Genomic DNA, 20,641 nt, shown 5'->3' with positions numbered 1-20,641 from the left:
TGAGTCTTCCCACCGAATGAAGACAGAACAGGTAACCGATACGAGGAAGCAATGCAACCTCTTTGTTTCTCTGCCAGCTGGTGGGATTCAGACAGGAAAAACTTGCTGTCTTGGCAGGGTGGCGAGAGGGAGGAGATGTTCATACTGCCTAAGCTGAGGCTTCGGTTTCTTCTTTGAATCGCTGTCTGAAGGAACATCTCCCTCTAGTCGCCCAAATGATTAATGGAAAGCATGAGTTTCTGAGGACAGGCCCAGGGAATGCCCCTCCTTCCCCGGCCTTTGAGTCGCTCTTGTTTTTCTCAACCTGCGTAGTCCTTCGGCAGTTAAAGCTTTTCCTTTATAGAGCCAAGAAAGCAACTGGGGAGGGCTGTTACCATCACTTCTGCGTCCGCTGCAGAAGGCACCCTGGCAGGTTCAGAACTGACTCAACTACAGTGACATGAACCTCCAAGCAATTAGTGCTGGGCTTTGTTAACAATCTAGGAACAAAAAGCCTCCGTCTGCTCCTCCCTGGTGGGCCACAACCTGTACTCACTTGGTAGAGCTCCTCCTTGGTCACGTAGGGCTTCCCCTCGGAGCTGAGGGCGCGGAAAGCGCTCTCGATCTCCTCGCTGGATTTCACGTTCTCCGTTTCCCTGCTGATCATGAATGCCATGTACTCCTGCAGCGAGACGTGTCCGTCCCTGCGGTGAAACACAGCGTGTGAACACTGAGCACAGCGCCGCCCTTCCCTCCCCAGAGCAGCCTGTAACTTTTCTGGGAGAAGTGAAAGTCTTAACACAGGAGACTGTCGACACCAGATCACTTTTTAAGGTGAATTTCTTTTTCACATATGTCATTCTTACCTCCATAAAGACTCTTTTATGTGAACTGTTGTGAAAACAACCACAGCTTCTCCACAACAGAAGGAAGCACAGCGCTCAGCCTGAGAGACACCTTCCAGCCAGCTCCCCAGAGGACACTGATGCAATATTTTGCAATAAAGGTCCAACCCACCTACCTGTTGGGATCTACAGTGTCCAGAATAGACTCAAACTCTGGGTCTGGCTCTCCTTCCTCAACCATAGGCAGGTCGTAGCCGAGAGAGCGCAAGCAAGATTTAAACTCCTGGTGATTAAGTCGTCCAGATTTGTCCTTGTCAAAGTGCCTAAAAACATAAAAGCAAAGTCCACATTTAAATGTCAGTTGTTGAGTACTGAAAGCTGTGCAGTGGGCTGAAAACTAGAACAGATTCTAACTAGCCCGCTATTCTGGACAGATGAGCTTGAAGCAATAAATAGGTCTATCTAACATACATAAAATGTAAGGACAGATTCTTTACTTTGCTTAAAAGGCATCCCCAAAATAGCTCTATCATTCCCAGCAGGAATTCACTGCCACTCCCAGTTCCTACACCGCTGTACCCCCCCGTGAGCGTGCCCAGGAGAGGCTCTCAGGCGGCTGTGGCTGCAGCCAGTGGCAGCGGGTGGCTCTGGAGGCTCTTGCCATCTGGCAGAGAGCAGAGCAGCTCAGCACCGAACTGGGCAGACAACAAAGGAGCTACAAACAGATCGGTCAGAGGATCCTGTGAGCAGGAGCCATCCACGTGCCAGGAATCTCTCACGAGCATTTGTCTGGCGCGATTTCCCTGCAACTCACTTGAACATCATGCTGAACTCCTTCAGCGCCTCCTCGGTGACCCCAGTCGTGTTTCTGTAAAGGAAGCAGCAAAGCTTGTGAACAGTTCCTGAACTGCAGAGCCCTGCTGGAGTCCATCTGCCCCAAGGCAGCGTCTGCATCAGAAGGTGAGGACAAATGAGCAAACAATCCACCACATCACCACAGCTCAACAGAATAAATCAGTTCCTCTAAGATCTCGTCATTGCTAATGGCCAAGAGGAACTATTTCCAAACCTGCTGACTTCATCCCTCTGAAGAGAGGCAGGAGGTGGTGGGGATTTACAAGCTCCCTACTCCCGTCAGTCAGGAGAGAGTCACTAGCACAGAGCGTGCAGGGTCTGTTTGCAGACACAGGCAGATGCGTCTCCTGTCTTTTATCCCCCCAGGTCAGACCCGCTTTACGCCACGCGTGGGCAATACCGAGCCTGAATCTGCTGCTCCAGGTTGTGCTGCATTCTCATCCCCAGCTGGTCCAGCTGGTCCCACTGCTGCGCCAGCCCCACGGTGCTGTGCTCCGTGTATTTGTTGTCCAAGATAAGTGCCTCTTCCATGGCTGCTCCAAGGTCCTCAATCTTCTTCAGCTGGCTCCTCATAGCTCGGATCTCCTGGTGCTTGCGCTGTGAGGAGGGAGCGAAGAGGAAAAAATCAAGGAGCGTAAAAAAACCCTTAAAAAGTTGGAACCCAGGCTGGTAGGGGAGGAAGGGTTCTATACTCTTCTTTTTCTGCTGGGATTAGATATACATATACTGGGATTTGTAAAACAGTATTCAAAACAATGTTCCTCTTCCTGCACACTACTGGAAGCTAACAAGGCTCGCAAACCAGTTCTTGAGACAAACCCCCTCTTGTCAGGACACGTGCTGAGAATCCTGTATCCTCTCTGCCCTACCCCGCTCAGTTAGAAAAAAAGAACAAAAAGGAAAACTACATCAGTGTTGTTTAATGGCTTGTGATAGAAGTAGACATCAGATATGTAAACAGATAATCCCAAAGGCCTCTTCAGTACTCAAAATGTGTAAAATCAATTCAGGTTTTACCATATAATTACATGCATTTCCATTCCCACCCCGTGTTCCCGAGTTATCAGTTAGCAAGAGGTGAGTGTTGCTTACTTTAGTAGCTTCCAACTGCGATTCCAGGGTTCCCGATTCCTCCACCATACAAGACCTAAACACAGAATCACAGTGAGACAGAGCACTTATCCCCTAAAAAATGGCAGGTGGGGCTTGAAATTAACAGTCCTTCCTTGAAATTAAAAATCCTTACAGCAGTATTATTCTCCTGTAGATATTTAAACACTGTTTTTGTGATTTGTTTCTTCTGACTCATCCTATTTCAGACTGACACGTCTACATCTTGTTTGATTCTTATTTCTTTATATAGTTAATTTCTAGCCCCAGTTGAAAGGCAACACGATCAGCAGCCACACTTCATGCCAGATCCCAAGCACCCGCTTTACTGGACCTAATGACATTAGAAACTTAGTGCAGTCCCCCCCACCCCGCCGTGCCCAGCACACACACGCACACACGAACTACAGGTGATTCACTGGAGATGGGCTGGCTTTGCCAGTAAGGTACAGGAGCTCTACAGAGGTGCGGTACGTGGGGATGAAATGGGGGAAAAAGACCTTGAAAACTACTGGTTTGGTTTAAAAGTAATCTGAATATGGCATAATCTCTGCAGAAAACTACAGACCTCCCCTACACAGCAGTGGCTGGCCAACAGTTGCCTTCCCCTCCCCACCTCTCCCATCCTGCGCCCAGAGAAACTGAGGCACAGCCACTCCTCTCAGTCCGATTTCCACACTGAGCGTCTAGGCACGCTGCAGCCCCCATGCCAGCACATAAAGATCTCCACTGTGGTGATGGTCTCCGAGATCTCCTTCATGTGGTCTAGCTACAGAAAGTCTCTGGATGTTGCTTTTCTCCTAAGCACCCTCTAAGCACCTCTGTCCTTCCAACACGTGCAGTGAGAGCTCATAACGACCTGTGCACGGACAGCACGGCTGGGCGCTGGGCCGTCCTCTCCTTTGACTCTGTGGTATTTTAGTCCCTAAAACTTCAGTCACTAAAACCAGGTTTTCATCCCCACTGAAATCTATCCTCCTGCATGCTGCTGAGCTTCCCAAGAAGGGGATTTCAAGTGCTGAATCACTCTGTAGCAATGAAAATGCACCAAACATCTGGGTGTTTCTCCCCACAGGGTTAAGGCTCAGACTCAAGGCACGTCTAAAGAGGTGAAGCGCACGCTGAGCCCTGAGCAGGAAGCTGGGAACCAACCATGGAAAGAGTCAACAGGGAAACAAACCTCCAAGCATCTCTAAGCCGTGAAAGTTAGTCGGAAGGAAAGCGAGCCTTGGAATTAAACAGTGCAGTTGAAAACCAAAGTGAGGTAAGAAAATAAGAGGAAAAAACCTTCCAGATAGATCATCCCCAACTTCATACTGATAGACACGAATGACACGACGATATGCTATGCTAGTCAAAGAAAAGAAACCAAGTAAATTCCAAAAAGGAAGAAAGAAAGAACAGAGGAAAGAACACACCAAAACACGGCCACCGCAGTGGAGCCACACTCCAAGCCAGCACCACCTTGCAGCAAACACAAGCAAGTACTTAATGAAAGAAAATTACTCAAATGCTGGCTGCACGTACACAAAAATTATTATTTGTTATTATTTTTGTGTAAGTCACAAAAAAGTGAGTCTCCCTAAGGGACGAATTGAAGTCTTGCAGTTAACTCATCTACAGATTCCTTAAAGGCATTCTTCTTCCTGAACTCCAAATTCTTCTTTCTCCCCTCCCCAAATAAAACCTCCTCCAGGCAGCGCCGGGCGCACACAAGCAGCTACAGCCACTGAAAAGGACGGTGTACGCATGGCAGCTCTTATCCGGAAACTTCTCTGAAGCTCTGCCTTCTCTCTTGCCAAGGAAGGCTAAGCACAGCCAATGCTGCTTTGAGCTAGATCTGCATTTTTAATTTATTCATGCAGAATTAAGGACAAATTCTGCCTAGCAGATCAGCAGCCTTCTGGTAATTTGTTCAATAGAAGAGCTTGGCATGGTGATCTCAAACTCTGATTCTGCGTCTTTTAGTAAATGGCTCCTTTCTGTTCACTCCTTCTTGGACACCAGCACTGATCTACAACACTGCAAAGGAGCAGAGAACTCAGCATCCGCTCCAGGAAAATCTGCTCTGTTCCATTAAACTGTACAACAAAAACAGGGTGAATTATTTTTATCTGGCAGAAACAGCAGAACACAAGACACTGTGACCATTACAGAGCAAATAAGCAGCACAGTTATCTGTGAAGATTCCACCCTTTTATTATGAAAAGCCTTCTCTCTCTCCGAGGAAGGCCCCTGCCTCCTCTCCAGCACTTCAACACGGGGCTGACACACATGCCTCTGCACCAGGCCCATCCACTGTTTCTTAGCATTTTACATTATGTCTTATTACAAAGCTTCCATTGTGCTGCAGATTTTTAATACTGAAGAAATTTAAATGGACAGACACACTCTCGGAGGGTTTGGCAGGCTGAAGACATCTAAAGATCTCTTATTTCCTTTCCACTTCTTGGCAAATGACCAGCACGAATCCTCATCAGGAACTATTCCCATGGACACAAAGTGGACTCAAAACTGCAAGCACCAAACTGCCTGCAAACCCAGGGAGGTCGTGGGCTCGTGTTGGAAGGGTTTGTTTTCTCCTATCAAGGGTATAATCTTTGTGGGGCACAGTTATGCAGCAGATTAAAAAACGGGCGGTTCAGATTTTCATCCTACAGAGTTTTAAGATACATAATTTCAGGGAAGTCTCTTCATAGGAATCTTCCCTCCTCCCTACCAAAAACGGTCAATACTTTGGGGCTTTAATTGTTCTGAGAACAGTTATAATGGAAAAGTTTATTTCACTAAGCAAGTCTCTGAGTGCTGGAAAATGAGGAATGTCAGCTGTTTTCCAAAGGCAGACTACTCTGTGTCCTCCCATGTCTCATCAGATTAGGAGGCTTTTCTTGTGCAAGCCCTCAGAGAAAGCAAGAACAAAAGTTAGGACTTCCACGGTGTGCCAGTGGCTACCCATTAGTAATATCTTCTGCTTTTGACTAGGAAGTTGTTTATGTTTCTACTGGTTTATACTTAATATACTCCAAAAATCTTGTTTTCTGTGTCTGTGCACCTCAGCAACAGATTGCTCTTTTCAAATAAAAGGGGCTTCAGCGCAGCTGTCACAAGCAATGTAACGACAAGAAAATACACAGAGCAGAACACATCACCACATTTTTAAAGGTATAAAATTCAATACTAACCCATCTAGCAGGTAAGTCCTGTAGAATGTGAAGATCCAAACATCAGGCAGCAGGACAGAGACAAGACAGTAAGACAGGGACAGAGATTTGGGTGGGAAGCAAACATCAAGAAGTTAAAAATCATATTTGTATTTCATTATTTCATGAAGACACAAACAGAACTATTTGTAAACACACAGAGAGAGAGAATCACAGATTACATGAAAACAGAACTCACCTCCTCTGAACTACAACCAGAGTGTGTCAGAACTGGCTGACAGCACTGAGCGAGCACGGTTCCCTCTGTTTTCTAGAGACATGCTCACTGCAATTCTCGACCTTTAGATTTTTTATTTCTAACACAGTTGTTCAATCTTTACTCCCTCTCCCTAGGCAAGGATATTAGACATCACCCAGGTAAGTGATAACAAAGTAGTTTTAAGCTTTTTTCACAGCTTCTTTCTCTATTGAAATTCTAGTGAGATTCCCAATACACTATTCAATACAGAAGGAGCACAAGCAGCAACGCCACCGGCACCTCACACCTTCTGCTCCCAGTGATTTGTTGCCCACCCCCAGCTGTACTGCAGACTAGTGCCGGAATGACTGGAGAGAAGTCCTGGGTAACTGGAATTACTACAGGAAAATGAGTTCAGAAGCAGAAACGTTTTTCAAGTCTGGTGTTTCAGGGCTTTCCTCTTCCCCGTGGCTAACAGGGCCTCCCTCGAATCCCAACTGCAGGAAATGAACAAGTCCTGAATAGCTGTTTTTCAGCAGGAGACTTTTACAACTTAGACAGACCAAAGAGATCCAAAGGATGGATACAAATATCAGCTGAGGAACTCGCTAAGGGCAGCTCCTGGGAAGACAAAATGTACCTGGTCTCCTGAATCCACTGATGGAAAGCATTTGCATGCTGAGCAAATTCCTGGCGCAATTTGTCATTTTCTTCCTGCCGTCGCTGTTCCTTCTGCAGCTCCAATTCACGTTCCTGAGAAATGAACAAAAATAATTTCAAACAGAGAAATAACGTTGTTGTCCTTATCTTGTAATAAAAAAAAAAACCTAAGAGCTGCACACCAGCACAGTTGTGAAGCTCAAAACAAGACCCAGTGCTCAAAGAGTGTCCTGGCTATTTAGACAAAATCATCTCAGAGGACACCACAGAACATTCCTACTGAAGTCGTGAGAATTGGAACTGAACCAGCAGGTACTTTACTGCACAGCACGGGCTTTGAACGCTTTGTAGTTAGGAAGCGAGGGACACGTGCTTTGCCTTTTGAAAGGCCACAAATGGAAGGCCACAAAAACAAGTTTACAGCTCATGGAATTTTTTCTTTGCTCACAAATTTTGACATATTTCCACCTGTAGTGTAGTGACGAACTCTCGTACTGATTATCTTGGAGGATAACTTCCAGGGAAGAACTGAAAGGTGGTAAACTATGAAAAGAGTCTCTCTCTCTCTGACTTGCCTTGATAATTTTCTGCAGATTCCTCCAGGTTTCTTCAAGAGCCTCCATAGTAAACCAAGTGTATGGGTTGGAGGCCACACGGAAGCTCTTGATCTGGCGATCAAGCTCCGCCAGCTGGTTGAAGTCAGCTTGGGCAGAGCTCAGCGAAGAACGGAAAGCATCATGAGCTTCTCGCAGCGCTTTGATTTCTTCCAGCGAGTTACAGCGCACAGGATCCGTCAGGTCCTCCTCAGCGTTCTCAAACCAACTGTTGAAGGCAGACGCCTTCTTTGCAAAAGTCAGGAACAGATCCTCAACCTTGAAAAGAGAAAACACTCCAGTTGTTCAGTAATGCAAATATTCCGTATGAGTTATCTGGAATTAACATCTATCAGTGACAGTTTGCCTTTATTATTTATTTCTTGCAAGCATCTCAAAAATTCTTATAAGTCTCTAGGATCTCTGTAATCATTAGCTGCAAATGAAAAAGCTGCAGAAGTTGCAAGTGTACGTTTTTTTCAAAGAGAACAATTAGATTTTCGTAGCCCCATGGTCTGGCCACTCACCTTTCTGAAATGCTCCTGAGCCTCCAAGAGTTTCTTTTTCCTGGCAGCAGAATTAGCAAGTAGCTGATTCCAGCGTTTCATCAAGGAGGCGTGCCGAGCCTCAATGGCCTTTGACTGGATGTGTTTGGCTGCTAGTAGCTGGTCTTTCAGAGCAGTGATGTTTGCAATTCCCTCCTGCTGGAAAGCCTGAAGTCCAGCGTCAAAAGTTTCCTGAAGCATTAAAAGAACAACAAAATATTTTAGACTGTATTTTTATTTAACCATTCCAATATCCTGCATGTATTTCAAACATAAATACTAGATTCTCGTGTATTCCAGAAGAGCTCACCTGTTCTCTCCTCCACTTACAGGGTGGAAGCAGCATTAGCACTAACCTGTTTGGTGAGCAGTGTTTGCACAGAAGAGAGGTCGCGCCCATAATCATCTGTCTTCAGACTGTTTTCCTTCTCACCTGGAAAATGAAACAAATTCAGTAAAAATGTGAACCTCTATCTCAAACATTCCCTCTGTTTCAAATTAGGTTACCCTAAAAGCATAGATCAGGTATAGCACTGCTGATTACTTCGGGTTTAGGTCTGCTCGTTACAACAGCAAGCGAGAAGCTGCTCGAGATCTTTAGAAATGAAGGAGCGTTTCAGTTTCTTTGTGGCAGGGTACTGTGCCCCAGTATAAAATGTACCTATCCATGACTCCACGACGTCTGCTTTCCAGTTGAACTGGAGGAAGGCAGAGTTCTCATCCAGTTTGGCTTTCCTCTGAGCTGCTGCTTTCTCCAGATCTGACACCTTGCCTCTGAGGCTCTTCATCTTGGCAGTAATGTTCTCCTCGTGGTGATTGTTCTACATGACAGGAGGGAAAAAAAGTTGCATATGTATGATTTTAAGGTCTTCCAAAGCATCCTGTAAGTTGGTGACAGAGCAAGGACTTCAACTGGAAGATTTTGTTCTCGATGTACAACCACTGCCCAAGAAATAGCTTCAAAAGCAGTTAACCCCAACAGCTTATTCAGCCGCAAAAAATGAGTAAGCGCTCTTTTCAAAGAGATAACAACTCAATCCTCAGAGAAGAGTAAGGATACTTTGACATGAAAATATCCTGGGTAGGCTTTGAAGTTTGTTTGTTTTGTTTTTTTACCAGTTTATGCTCACCTTTTTAATGAGATCCTCTCCGTTAGCACAAACATCATTCACTCTGTCTTTGTGGACAGTAAAATCAGTCTCGAATGCTTCGTGCTTTTTCAGCAAGCCCTACAAACACGAGACAATCACTTTTAAAAATAATTTCTCACTACTTATTAAAAATTAAAAAATGAAAATAATTCATTGTTATAAATCAGCTAGCATAAACTTTTTCTGACAAAAACTATTAATCTTCGCTGGTTAGCACTACTTGCTGATTTTCTGTGGACAAAAGGAGACTGACACTGCCTTCCAGTAGAGCTTCAGCCATTTGATTAAACCAGGAGTGCCCAGGAGAGGCCGAGAGATGCAAAGCTACACCAAATTGCAAGTCATTTCTCCAGGAAATAACGTACTTGGGATGCTTTTATAAAATGAATTCCTGTTTTTTACATTGTAGGCCTTCAAAAGGAACCAACAATAACCTCTACATTGGAGAGACAGTTAAAGAAAAGGTTCGTTAAGCTCTAACCAACAATAATGCAACAAGAACAAAGAGCTGACAACTTCTCCCCATACCTGGATAGCAGCAAGGGTGTCCCCATAGTCCTCGCTGGCTACCAATGTCATTTTCTCATTGATCCAGGCTTCTTCTTCCTCAACATTTGCTACAAACTGCTGGTACTCTAGAGACTCCTCTAGACGTTGACCCCTGTATGGGAGAAGAAATGTAGAATTAGTCACAGTGTTGCTTTATGGCTTTTAGATATAAGATGTAAAAACAAATTACAGCAGCAGAAAACCTACGAATGTAGAGAGACTGAACCCTAAGCACAGAATCACGCACACTTCTCTTCTCCAGCAGCAGACTGCAATGTCTACAGCTCTAGAAATTCAGGAGGCCACAAAGCCTGCAGCTAGTGAAGGAATAAAGTGAATAATTTTCTCTCAACAGCTTCTATTCAGAAAAATATCCTGGCAGTAGATTAAGGCCAGTTAATTTCAGGTCTATGGTTTCCAGCTGGTGCAAGGAAAGGCTAAACACAGCACACCTCAAAAAAGACTGATGTTTCTACTGAGGAACATTATCACTAAAACTCTCTTCAGTAGTCTCCTAGAGCCTGTCAGTGACATGTGCTATTACACCATATTACTGACTAATAACCCATACCCAAAACCCCTGAAACTCAGTAAATCTGGTCATTACAAGTCCATGTACCTGTTTTAATTAATATTGAATTTTACAAACCCATGTCTCACACACCTGGCAGCTGCCAACTGTTTTAACTCTTTCCAGTGATCCACGAACTGAGCCAGTCTCTGCTGTATCTCCTCCTTTCCAATCGTGTTATCATCTGAAAGCTTCTTACCAGTGTCCAGAACACCCTGCACAGCAGGAACACACAGTTAGTGCAACATCGCTTGCGCTCTTCTCATGCACTCTATGTGGATTCCAGCAAACCTATTACTGGCTTTTGTATTTGCCACAAACCAGCAAGATGTTACTTACAGAGAAATCTGTCAAGGAGAGAGGCGGTTACCTGGATAGCTGGTTCGTGGGCAGCTAATTCTGCTTCTAGGCGCTTGTGTTTTTTCCGAAGGTTCTGCACACCGGTGAGGTCTCTGCCATAGTCCTCTGAGCTGACCAACAGTTTCTTCTCTCTAAATTCAAGATAAAATTTGGAAATTACTTCTATAGGTCAAACCTGACAAAAGGAAAAACAAAGTGACCACAGATAAGGAAATGTTCTGCATAGCACAAAAATCTTGGCTGTAAAAATTTGTGTACGTGAGTTATCAGCAAACAGCAGCTGGCTCCTGGCAGCACATTTGGGGTAAACGTGTGGGGAAGAAAGAAGGTGACAGAGGGCCTATCACTTCTCTCTGAAGGACAGAGTTTCTTTCTAAGAAGATAGATACCTTTTTTAAAATTTACCTGCTGTTGTCCAATTTTATTTTTTAAATTTATAATCATGACAAAAAAGTGCTCTAATTTGAATGATTTCTGTCAGGCTCACTTCTGTCCCTCCTCCCAAGATACAAACACCAATACAGAAAGAGCATTTGATTAATTACTACAACAAAAAAAGTACTTCAAACTGAAACGTAAGGTTTGAATTTTTGCTAGGAGCTTTCCCAGAAAGACTAGAGTCAATTTTCAGTGATCTGGTCCAGGTCTCACAGCATTACTTTTTCCAGTACCGAGTGTTCCTTCTTGGGGTTTGACCAAAGAAAACTGCAGATAAGGAGCTGCACCCAAACTAGTGCTGAAGCCATTTTGAACATAGTTTTCCTTGAATGGGGGGCAAAGGTGATTTCTTGTAGAGACACGTAACTTGTGGAAAAGGCAAGTTATAAAACCACATTACAGACTACGCATGTTGTTAGCAAGCTGGCAGTGAGCACATCCCCCCACGCCAGAACCCAGGACTTCCAAAATACACACTTGATCCAGGACTCCTCATCATCCATATCACGGAAAAACTGATGCAAACGGTGGGACTCGTTGAGCTTCGCGCGGCGGGCAGCTGCCATGCTCTTGATCCTCTGAAAGCGTCCGTTAATGGTCTCACGTTTATCCCTCACTTGGGACGTATCGAAAGCACTGCTGGTCATCAAACTGTCAGCCTGGCTGTTCAGGTCCTTCAGACGATCCTGGAAACGTAGGTGAAAGTGGGTGAACTGCTTGGATCTCACTTCTGTGTTTGTCATGTCAGTATAAACATCATAATCTGACTGCTGTGCAGAGTCACAGTTTTTATTAAGAAAACATGTTTCAGCAAGTCTATGACTGCAGCATGTGCTGAAGTGGTACATGTAGAATTTGCTGATTATGGTGATTTATCTTCCAAAACTAAAAGAGAAAGCAATACCTCGTGAGCAGATATATCAGCTTCCAGTAACTGGTGTTTCTTCAGAAGGTTGTTAACTGATGCCAAGTCCTTCCCATAGTCTTCAGATGCCAACAAAGCCTCCACCTGGGGGTGGGGAAGGAAAAAGGAGATGGAGAATGAGTTGTGTTTTCACAAAACCCTTGAAATCATAATGTCTTTAAAACTGTGCAAATTAATTCTCTTCTCGATTTTCTACAGGGTGGATAATCCTTTGCCTCATCGCCTGTTTAATTCCCAACAGATTCTATGCAAATATGCTGCTTCTCACCTTATTATTTATAAATAATAACATAAAAACATCCACAAGATTCTTAGTCGTAATAAAATATGTTTTTCGAAATAAAGCTAGACTTGCTCAAAGGTGGGCTGTGCTCCACAAAATCTAACAGCAGCAGAGGGAATCAAAAGTTAGAAAAACAAGTCTTGCAAGTAAATAATCCCAATCTCCGTTACCTCTGAAAGCCAGAAATCAAAGTCCTTGATTCCAGTATTGAAATTCTGTTGCTTATTGGCTTCTTTCAGTTTCTGACTCTTCTCTGCCGATTTCTGCACCAGGAACTGCCACTGGTCAGCCAGGGCAGCGAGGCGTGCCTGTTGGAACAGGGGAAAGGTAAATGCTACACACTGAAAACACAAGTTCTGATAAATGCAAACCCAGAATACGGTGCAAGTTTGGCTCTTGATTCCAGATACGCAAATTACGCAGTCACTGTTTCATGCTGCCTACCTAGACTTCAGTTCAGCTTTTACACCCTGATCGTAGCATCGGAAAACTTCTCGCCCTTGAGAACGAAGCAGAGTGATTACCCTGATTTCTGCTGCACAGTTGAAATAGAAAAGCTTCTATAAAACAGGATTTGTTTTTGAGGGACACTCTCCTCCCCCAGTTATCCAAACACTTCTCAAAGCCAAACCTAAGCAAACCTTCTAAGACTTGTACCTACCTTCACAGCATCCTCGCTGCCAGCACACGCTCCTCTTTCAATCAGCGAGTTCCCCATATCGATGACTCCGCGGATCCGATCCGCATTGGCGTGGAGCTCGGCTTCAAAGGCTTGGTGCTTCTGGTGTTTGCTCTGAATGCGACAAAACCACAACCGTTAGAGACTGGACAAAGGGCTCCTGAATTGTTCTCATGGGCCGAGAGGACACAGGAGTTGTCGACATACATAAAGAGGTTTGTATATAGCCTGACCTAAAGAAGTTCTCGCTCTCAGTAAGAGTATTTAATGCTCACTCAAACAGTAACTCTCATTAATCTGAGTAACCGTCAAGCTTTGACCTAGCAAAACTGTCAGTGAGCCGATACGTGTAACTCGGGCAACATCTTCTGATGTTGGAGCGAGTCCAGAGGAGGGCGACCAAGCTGGTGAAGGGTCTGGAGGGTCTGACCTACGAGGAACGGCTGAGGGAGCTGGGGGTGTTTAGCCTGGAGAAGAGGAGGCTCAGAGGTGACCTTAGTGCAGTCTACAACTACCTGAAGGGAGGTTGTAGTGAAGTGGGAGTCGGCCTCTTCTCCCGGGCAACCAGCGATAGGACAAGAGGACACAGCCTCAAGCTTCGCCAGGGGAGGTTCAGGTTGGACATTAGGAAGCATTTCTTCTCAGCAAGGGTCATTAGCCATTGGAAGGGGCTGCCCAGGGAGGTGGTGGAGTCACCATCTCTGGAGGGGTTTAAGAGAAGACTGGACATGGCACTTAGTGCCCTGGTCTAGTTGACAGGGTGGTGTCAGGGCAATGGTTGGACTCGATGATCCCTGAGGTCTCTTCCAACCTGGTTGATTCTGTGATTCTGCATTTTACAGATGCTCATGCAACGTTCCTCACGTTAAGCTTAGCTGTTACTCAAGTAAAGCTTTCTCATTTTCAACGCCATCACCTCTGAAAAGCAGCAGTTGTACCTACCCTAAGCAGAAGCACAGCAGAGGATCCTTTCTACTCCTACAGTAATTCCACACATTTCTATCTCCCTTCCTAATCTATAGGTAATTAAGAGAAATCACTGTTGCAGCCTATCTGCTTTCTGCACAGTTTTGATGTTAGTCAAAGTCATACATGGCCACGGTATATATTAAAATAATGAATTAACAACCAAAAACCTCTATAAAAATAACTGAATTATTTGTTAAAAATTTTTCTCTGCTGAGTTGAGAGCACCATGAGAACAACAGGAGCCTTGGTGTGGGAGGAAGGGAGCAGTTCTCTCTCATATACACACGATCCATCCACCCACCCACCAGGAAGATGACAGCAGCACAAAAATGACAAGACAGAATTTACAAGTATTAACTGGAAAAGCTAGTAACACTGGCCATGGGTATACAGTGCCCTGAGAGAACGGAGTGACAGGAAGTGTTAGATTAAAAATAAAAGATGGAAAATACTATAGCGCTGGCACGAGAAATTCTGCATGAACTGCTTTATTTTGGGAACTGTTAATCCTGAATGCTGAGATTATCAAAACATATCCTGCAAAGCTAGATTTACCAACGTGTAAAATTCAATTAAAAAGCTGCCAATTGCATATCTCCGTGTAATTACCATGACAACAAACCCCAGACAAGCTTTTTTGGTTTAATGTAAGATTCTAATTTTTTGAACTAAAAAAAAAAAAGTAATGTACCACAGCCTAAAGCGACGATTCTTTCCTTTCTTACTCTCGTTAGCTTCCCCTTTCTTTGTTCTGTCTTCTCCTTCCACATATCCTCATTTTACTCCACTTTTTGGATTCTTGCAAGTCCTGTCAGCTTTCCATCTGGGACATATCTTTTTCTGGAGTGTTCCTTCTGTGTTATTCCCTTCTATGCTACTGCTGCAAGAACTAACCCATCTAGGTCTATCATTTTATTGAATCCTCCATCATCAGCATTTGATTCTACAAGTGCAAACTAACAGAGTCGGCATTATGTGTTAAATCATCACCAGTAAAGATCCAGACAGGAGGATGACAGGCCCAATAGCCAAATTTCTGAAAAAGGAGGCTAGAAACCCATTTTCCTGTGGGCTAACTCCTAAAAAAACCCAAACTACATGACTAATGCACCACAAATTAAACAGATCATGCAGAACACCTGCAAAACGAAAAATAAATTTTGCTGAAGAGGCATGAACAAAAAAGCCACACCCATAACATGAAGATCAATAGCTGTACCTGGATGTAGGTCAAAAACTGATAGAACACAAAGAGATTGCATGAACTGATGGACGGAGCAAGACTGCAACCAGACCTTGTGCTCACACATAAGCTGTACAAAGAAAACGAACTCACATACCAGGGCTAGTCCAAACTACTTACCAGCAGTTTGGAAAGCTATAAAACAGATTGAGAGAAGTAGTTCAGTGCATTCATACTACTTCATAAACCAGTATTAAAACATAAGAAGTAACTTTAATTAATTATTCCTAATACTGAAAAATAAATGAGACTTCACATTTTAGCATGTAAGACAGAGATGAGACCCAAGAACTCTCCATTTCCTTATTTTATTATATAGATGCTGGGAGAAAGAGAGAATAGCTACTCAGGGGTTTCTTCAGGGAACTTGCTGCTGCAGATACCACATATCTTATTAATTATATGCATCAATAATTACCAAGTGAGTTCTATTTTGGGTCTCCTTTCATGCATAATGTAACTTCCATTTTCTCCTTGTTAAATGGAGACTGTCCAACATGGTGTATTACTCTGTGTTCACTGAACAAGAATTCCTGAGCATATTTTTTTTCCAAACCAGAGTATGCTTTGCAAAGGTAAAAATTATATTTTGATTTTTGAGCTGAGACTCATATTCACCTGGATATTTGTGGGATCCTTATATGACTCATCACTTGCAGTTTGGAGCTTTTCACTGATCCAAGCTTCTATTTCATCCACATCACGACTGAACTGCTGGAGTGTCTGAGATTCTCCTAGCTTCGATCTCTTTTCAATCATTTGAGCTTTCAGACGAAGCCACCTTCATGCAATTAAATACATACACTGAATGAAAAACCAGGACTGCACGTGGCATCACGTGTAACAGCTACAAAATGTTGCCAAAGAGCATCCTCTTTCAGTCACTATCTGCATCCCACCTAACAGGGCGATACTGACCTGTCCAGAACCTCATTGCGTCTGGTGGCAATGACTCCTTTTGCATAGTGATCAGCAGAGATCAACTGGTCAGCAAAAGACTGTAAGACAGCAATTTTCTCTTCCTATGAAAAACAGAAGCCATAAATTAGAACTGTGGCTCCTTAAAGTCAAGTGATGAGCAGGGTCTGGAATGGAATAAGAATTTTTTTTTTTTTTTCTTCTTTAAATACACATTATTGTAAATGTGACTCTATGAAGGAAGTCTATCTTCTACAGGACTGGAGAGTTCAACTTCAGAACATCTTTCACCTTTGGCATTCAGGAAAAAAGCATCTTTTGGACTTTAAGCTACAGCAGTATGATCTCTCAATAGAAGCAGGCAGCCTTCTGTTACAAGAAACTGAAAATATACCTTCTTCTGTTGTAAAAAAAAAAAAAAAAAGAAAAAAAAAAATTTCAGATCAGTAAGAGATTTACACAAATACTTGCCACTATTCCTACACTGTTTGTAGGCAGTGAAATACATCCCCATCTGCATTAGCTGCTTCTGAACTTCTGCAGCAGATCCCAAATGAATATTTACAACTGAAATTTAGAAGCCATACGTGGTAGTAACTTCCTCTGCTAATAATCTGCATAAGAAAAAAAGAAACTATTTTCCCCTTACTTCAGCTGCACTCCTCACCTGGACATTGATGGCCTTATCAAAATCTTCATGTTTCTTGATGAGAGCCTCCACGCTGTCTAAGGAGTCTCCTTTATCTTCTGTATTTAGGAAAGCCTCTCGGGCAGCCATCCAGTTTTCAGCTTGTTCACAGTCCCGATGAAACAGCTAGGGAGAGAAATACTCCAAAGCATGAGAAGGGCAGACCAAGAGTACTGCTCGTCACAATGAAAGAATAAATTTTCCTATGAAAGGAGGAATTATTTTTCTTTTTAAAAACGCAGCAGAGTACCTGCAGTTCCAGGCACTGGTCTAGCATCATTCTGCGCTGGACCCAGGCCTTCTCTAGGTCTGTCCGTTCTTGATCCAGAATATCCAGTTTCTCCTTGATCTCCGGGCTGGCGTAGTGTCCATGAGCCAGAAGCTGTTGTCCAAACTGTTCAAACGCCTGGAAAGTGCCAGCCCTTGCATCTATTTCAGTGCGGTGTTCCTGCAAGGTACAGAGATACGTTATTAAATAACCAGACAGCAGAGCTGGAATTGATCTATTTTTGGAACTCTAAATGGAAAGAGTCAGAAAAAGAAACATTTGTTGATGTTTATGATACACACTTATCATTTTCACATACCTGGTGCCTTTCCAATAAAGCTTCAGCGCCAGTTACATCCTTTGCAAGTTCATCTGAGGAGACCAGGCCCCGGATTCCGTTGATCCAAGACATAAGGTCCCTGTGAACACACATTAATAAGAGAATTTTTCCCTCCTTCCATTGAAATAAGTCAGAACAGGAAAAATGGTCCGTTTTTGAACGCTCCCCAGAACTATTCATGTGCAACAATAAGTCATAGGTACTTCACTAACAATATACCAGACAGACAAATTGGGGGGAAGGGGAACAGCATCTTTACCTGAAGTCACTGAGGAAACGCTGCAGGTCATGAGAATCTCCAAGCTTCTCTTTGCGCTGGTCAGCACGTTTTCCCAGACTATTCCAAGCCTGATTCAACTCAGTACATTTTTCTTGGAGATCTTCAGCAGATTCTGGATGCGACTGGATCAGACGCTGGGCAGTTTCACCAAGAGAATTCACCTAGAAGTAGAAAAAGGGAAATAAACACAATGAAGATAAAAAGAATCTTTACTGTAAGTTCAATCATTTCTCTTAGATAGAAATAAAACTTTTGGTTTTTTGTCCTCCTCACAACCTCACCTTGTCTCCAAGAGCTGCCAAGTCTCTCTCAAAGCCTTCATGTTTGCGCTGCAGAGCCTGCACACTGGCCAAGTCATGTCCGTAGTTATCTGTATTTAATGCCTGATTCTTCTCCTCTATCCATTCTTTTGTTTCATCAGCATCTCTGATTTAAGTGAAGGCAAAAGAGAATTAAAGTGGAGGTCATACTAGGATCTCCATTACCTAGCAGGTCGCTGATTTCCAGAGAAGCTCACATAATTGATGGTTCCATTACATTATTTCCCAAGGTGACATAAGCAAACTTTGGCAAAATAGGACAGTAGTCCAGACCTCCCAAGCCCACAGCAATTCCATGCCTTCATGTCTCTTCTAGGAAAAATAAAAGAATTCTTTTTGGACCACTGGTGGTCTAACTTCCACCTAACAAGCTGGGGCTTGAAATATGGTTTGTTTAGAATAGGTCCCACTATGTTTTAGAACTCTTAACAGACAAAGCATTTTACTGAATTAAGACCAAACATGATACAAACACCTCACCTGTGGAATCTCTGGACTTCATGGGCACTGCCCAGCAGCTGGCTTCGCTCCTCTGCTAGCTGCTGCAGAGACCTCCAGCGTTCATTCAGTTCCTGCAAAACAAACAGAACACCCCACTGATACAGCAGACCACAGTTTTACAGCATTACTGTTTACACAAGAAACTCTCGTGCTGGACTCACTGCACCTTTATGGCATCAAACAGAAAATTTCAGTAGCCAGTAACGTTTTGTTCACTGTGCTTATCTGTACCCTCTTCATTCTGCTGACATTGCAAACATGCCAACAACGCCTTCTTCATCTCCATTCTTACAGGTTTTATTTCAGGGGTCTGTTGAGAATACTGACAGCAGTGCTGGAAGATTTCCTAAAATAGCTAAGCTGCTTTCTTTTATGATATATAAGTGTCATCAAGCGTCAATAAGATAAATGAAAAGTCAAGACTGGCTTTTCACTACAGGTGAAGGTTACTATATTCTGCTTAATTCCAGACGAATGCATAAATTCAAGTAGCCTAGTTAAATAAAATCATTTTAAAGGGTTTCTCCTGAGATTTAAAACCAAATGCTTTTATGTATATAATAAGATATTGATGTAACCTGAGAAGCAAAAGCTGTATATGTCAATACTTCTTTCAATAAGTTCACTCAAAAGGGTTTATAAAGAGTAATGAAAGACAAAGACTGTGGAAAGGAAGGGTAAAAAATGTTCTCAGCTTTCAAATCAGCTCAGAAAAAGTTGTGTTATTACCTTGATTGAGTTAAAGGTTGCCACGGTGTGTACCATCAAACGTGCAGACTGTATGAAAAGGCAGAAATAAAAAAATGTAGCATTAAAGTAAACTCTAACCAACCAGAGCCAAACTCGGACTGAAAGAAAACTCCTTAAAAATCCATAATGACTTGGCCTCGGTCAAAAATACAGACTTTGTAAAATACAACTCTACAAAATGCAGGAAGAAAGAAACATCCTAGGTTTCAAAGGTTTCAATGAAAACTGGAATTCTTCAATTTTTATATACTACTTTAGAGCAGCGTTTTGAATACACTGTTGATTAAGATGAAAGAGAGAAGCAACCAGTAAGAAAATCAACGCAAGTAAATTGCAAAAGCAACTAAGAATAAGTAGTTGCAATACCCAAGCTATTATATATCAGAATAAGAACAGTTAGAAATTTTCACATTAGTACTAGCACATTAGTGTAAATTGAAACAAACAATAATAGTCTTGATAATCAGAACTGGTGAAGGTTCATTAGGAAAGTAATGGCCAATTCCCTCCAATATGCAATCTGCTTCTCTGACAATCATGGATTACTTGCAAAATTCATCCCTTTGCAGATACGCACAGAAAAGAACCTATAGTTTGCTAAGTTACTATGAGACCGTTAGGATTCACTGTACACGTGACCCATCTGTGCAAAAAAAAAATTAAAAATCACCAATTCTTGTTGACATGGATGCATTTTCTACAAGGCAGTCAATATATCGCATACTTATCTGTTTTTCCCACATTCACACAGCTTAAAAGATGTACAAGCAGCTTTAAGTCTAAGAGGGTGGATCTAAGACATGAAACATGGGAATGAAATATTACAGAAAAAAGCACAATGTTGGATAATGTCAAAAATAGTCAAGATATTTTTGTGCATTAGCGGGTGACAGCTCTTCCATTGTAAGCCACTAATGAATGGAGAAAGGCCTCTTCTAATTAGTGTAGAAAATGAGCTAGAGATGAATAATGGAAGACAAAGACACTGCTATACACACACAACATATTCCTTACTACGGGAATACTGACATAAATGGCTTTGACTTTCAGGAATAAAAACACTTCTTTCTGCTGGCTGCATAAAAACAGATCTCGGGGACTATTTCACATCTAGTGGCCATATAATATCCAAAAATATTGGTATAAAAACTGGAATCAGTATTATAGTACAAGCTCAAAACAAAATGGAGCTTTGCAGCAGAGAGGTAAAAAAGGGACTGTCAGCAATTCCTATGGCTAGAGCAATTCTGTGGGAAACCTGTCTCAGCTATTCTCATAATCATACCTGCAAATAGAGAGCTGAGACAGTCACCTGGCTTTGCCTAGATGGCTTTTACTTTTAAACAGAGTAGTACCTACACGACATCTTCATATATTGAGAATCTGTATGCAAGTATCTGAAGGTGAATTCCTGCTGAATGC

The 20,641-nt window shown here is 42.9% G+C and overlaps 1 protein-coding gene across 10 annotated transcripts in view; it reads right to left on the bottom strand.

Annotated features, from left to right (window-relative positions):
- Positions 1-20,641, bottom strand: part of SPTAN1 (spectrin alpha, non-erythrocytic 1) — a 52,721-nt gene that overhangs the window by 509 nt on the left and 31,571 nt on the right. For 5 of the 10 annotated variants that reach the window (XM_068413637.1, XM_068413634.1, XM_068413640.1 and 2 more), the window contains 30 exons: positions 19,199-19,246; positions 18,449-18,540; positions 17,930-18,074; positions 17,628-17,809; positions 17,348-17,447; positions 17,011-17,208; positions 16,740-16,886; positions 16,073-16,176; positions 15,773-15,935; positions 15,275-15,289; positions 12,925-13,056; positions 12,434-12,571; positions 11,960-12,064; positions 11,533-11,741; positions 10,628-10,748; positions 10,351-10,472; positions 9,666-9,798; positions 9,117-9,215; positions 8,648-8,807; positions 8,343-8,419; positions 7,969-8,178; positions 7,424-7,720; positions 6,829-6,941; positions 5,972-5,989; positions 4,077-4,139; positions 2,772-2,826; positions 2,080-2,276; positions 1,639-1,692; positions 1,001-1,147; positions 536-683 (listed from right to left, as the gene is read on the bottom strand). In XM_068413637.1, coding sequence (XP_068269738.1) covers positions 536-683; positions 1,001-1,147; positions 1,639-1,692; positions 2,080-2,276; positions 2,772-2,826; positions 4,077-4,139; positions 5,972-5,989; positions 6,829-6,941; positions 7,424-7,720; positions 7,969-8,178; positions 8,343-8,419; positions 8,648-8,807; positions 9,117-9,215; positions 9,666-9,798; positions 10,351-10,472; positions 10,628-10,748; positions 11,533-11,741; positions 11,960-12,064; positions 12,434-12,571; positions 12,925-13,056; positions 15,275-15,289; positions 15,773-15,935; positions 16,073-16,176; positions 16,740-16,886; positions 17,011-17,208; positions 17,348-17,447; positions 17,628-17,809; positions 17,930-18,074; positions 18,449-18,540; positions 19,199-19,246 — 3,792 coding nt within the window. The remainder of the gene's footprint in view (positions 1-535; positions 684-1,000; positions 1,148-1,638; positions 1,693-2,079; positions 2,277-2,771; positions 2,827-4,076; positions 4,140-5,971; positions 5,990-6,828; positions 6,942-7,423; positions 7,721-7,968; positions 8,179-8,342; positions 8,420-8,647; positions 8,808-9,116; positions 9,216-9,665; positions 9,799-10,350; positions 10,473-10,627; positions 10,749-11,532; positions 11,742-11,959; positions 12,065-12,433; positions 12,572-12,924; positions 13,057-15,274; positions 15,290-15,772; positions 15,936-16,072; positions 16,177-16,739; positions 16,887-17,010; positions 17,209-17,347; positions 17,448-17,627; positions 17,810-17,929; positions 18,075-18,448; positions 18,541-19,198; positions 19,247-20,641) is intronic. The other 5 variants (XM_068413639.1, XM_068413642.1, XM_068413641.1 and 2 more) reach the window with 3 other exon arrangements.

The sequence above is a fragment of the Nyctibius grandis genome, chromosome 16 (assembly GCF_013368605.1).
Source record: "Nyctibius grandis isolate bNycGra1 chromosome 16, bNycGra1.pri, whole genome shotgun sequence".
Lineage (NCBI taxonomy): Eukaryota > Metazoa > Chordata > Aves > Nyctibiiformes > Nyctibiidae > Nyctibius > Nyctibius grandis.
This window is presented reverse-complemented; position numbering and strand designations above follow the sequence as displayed.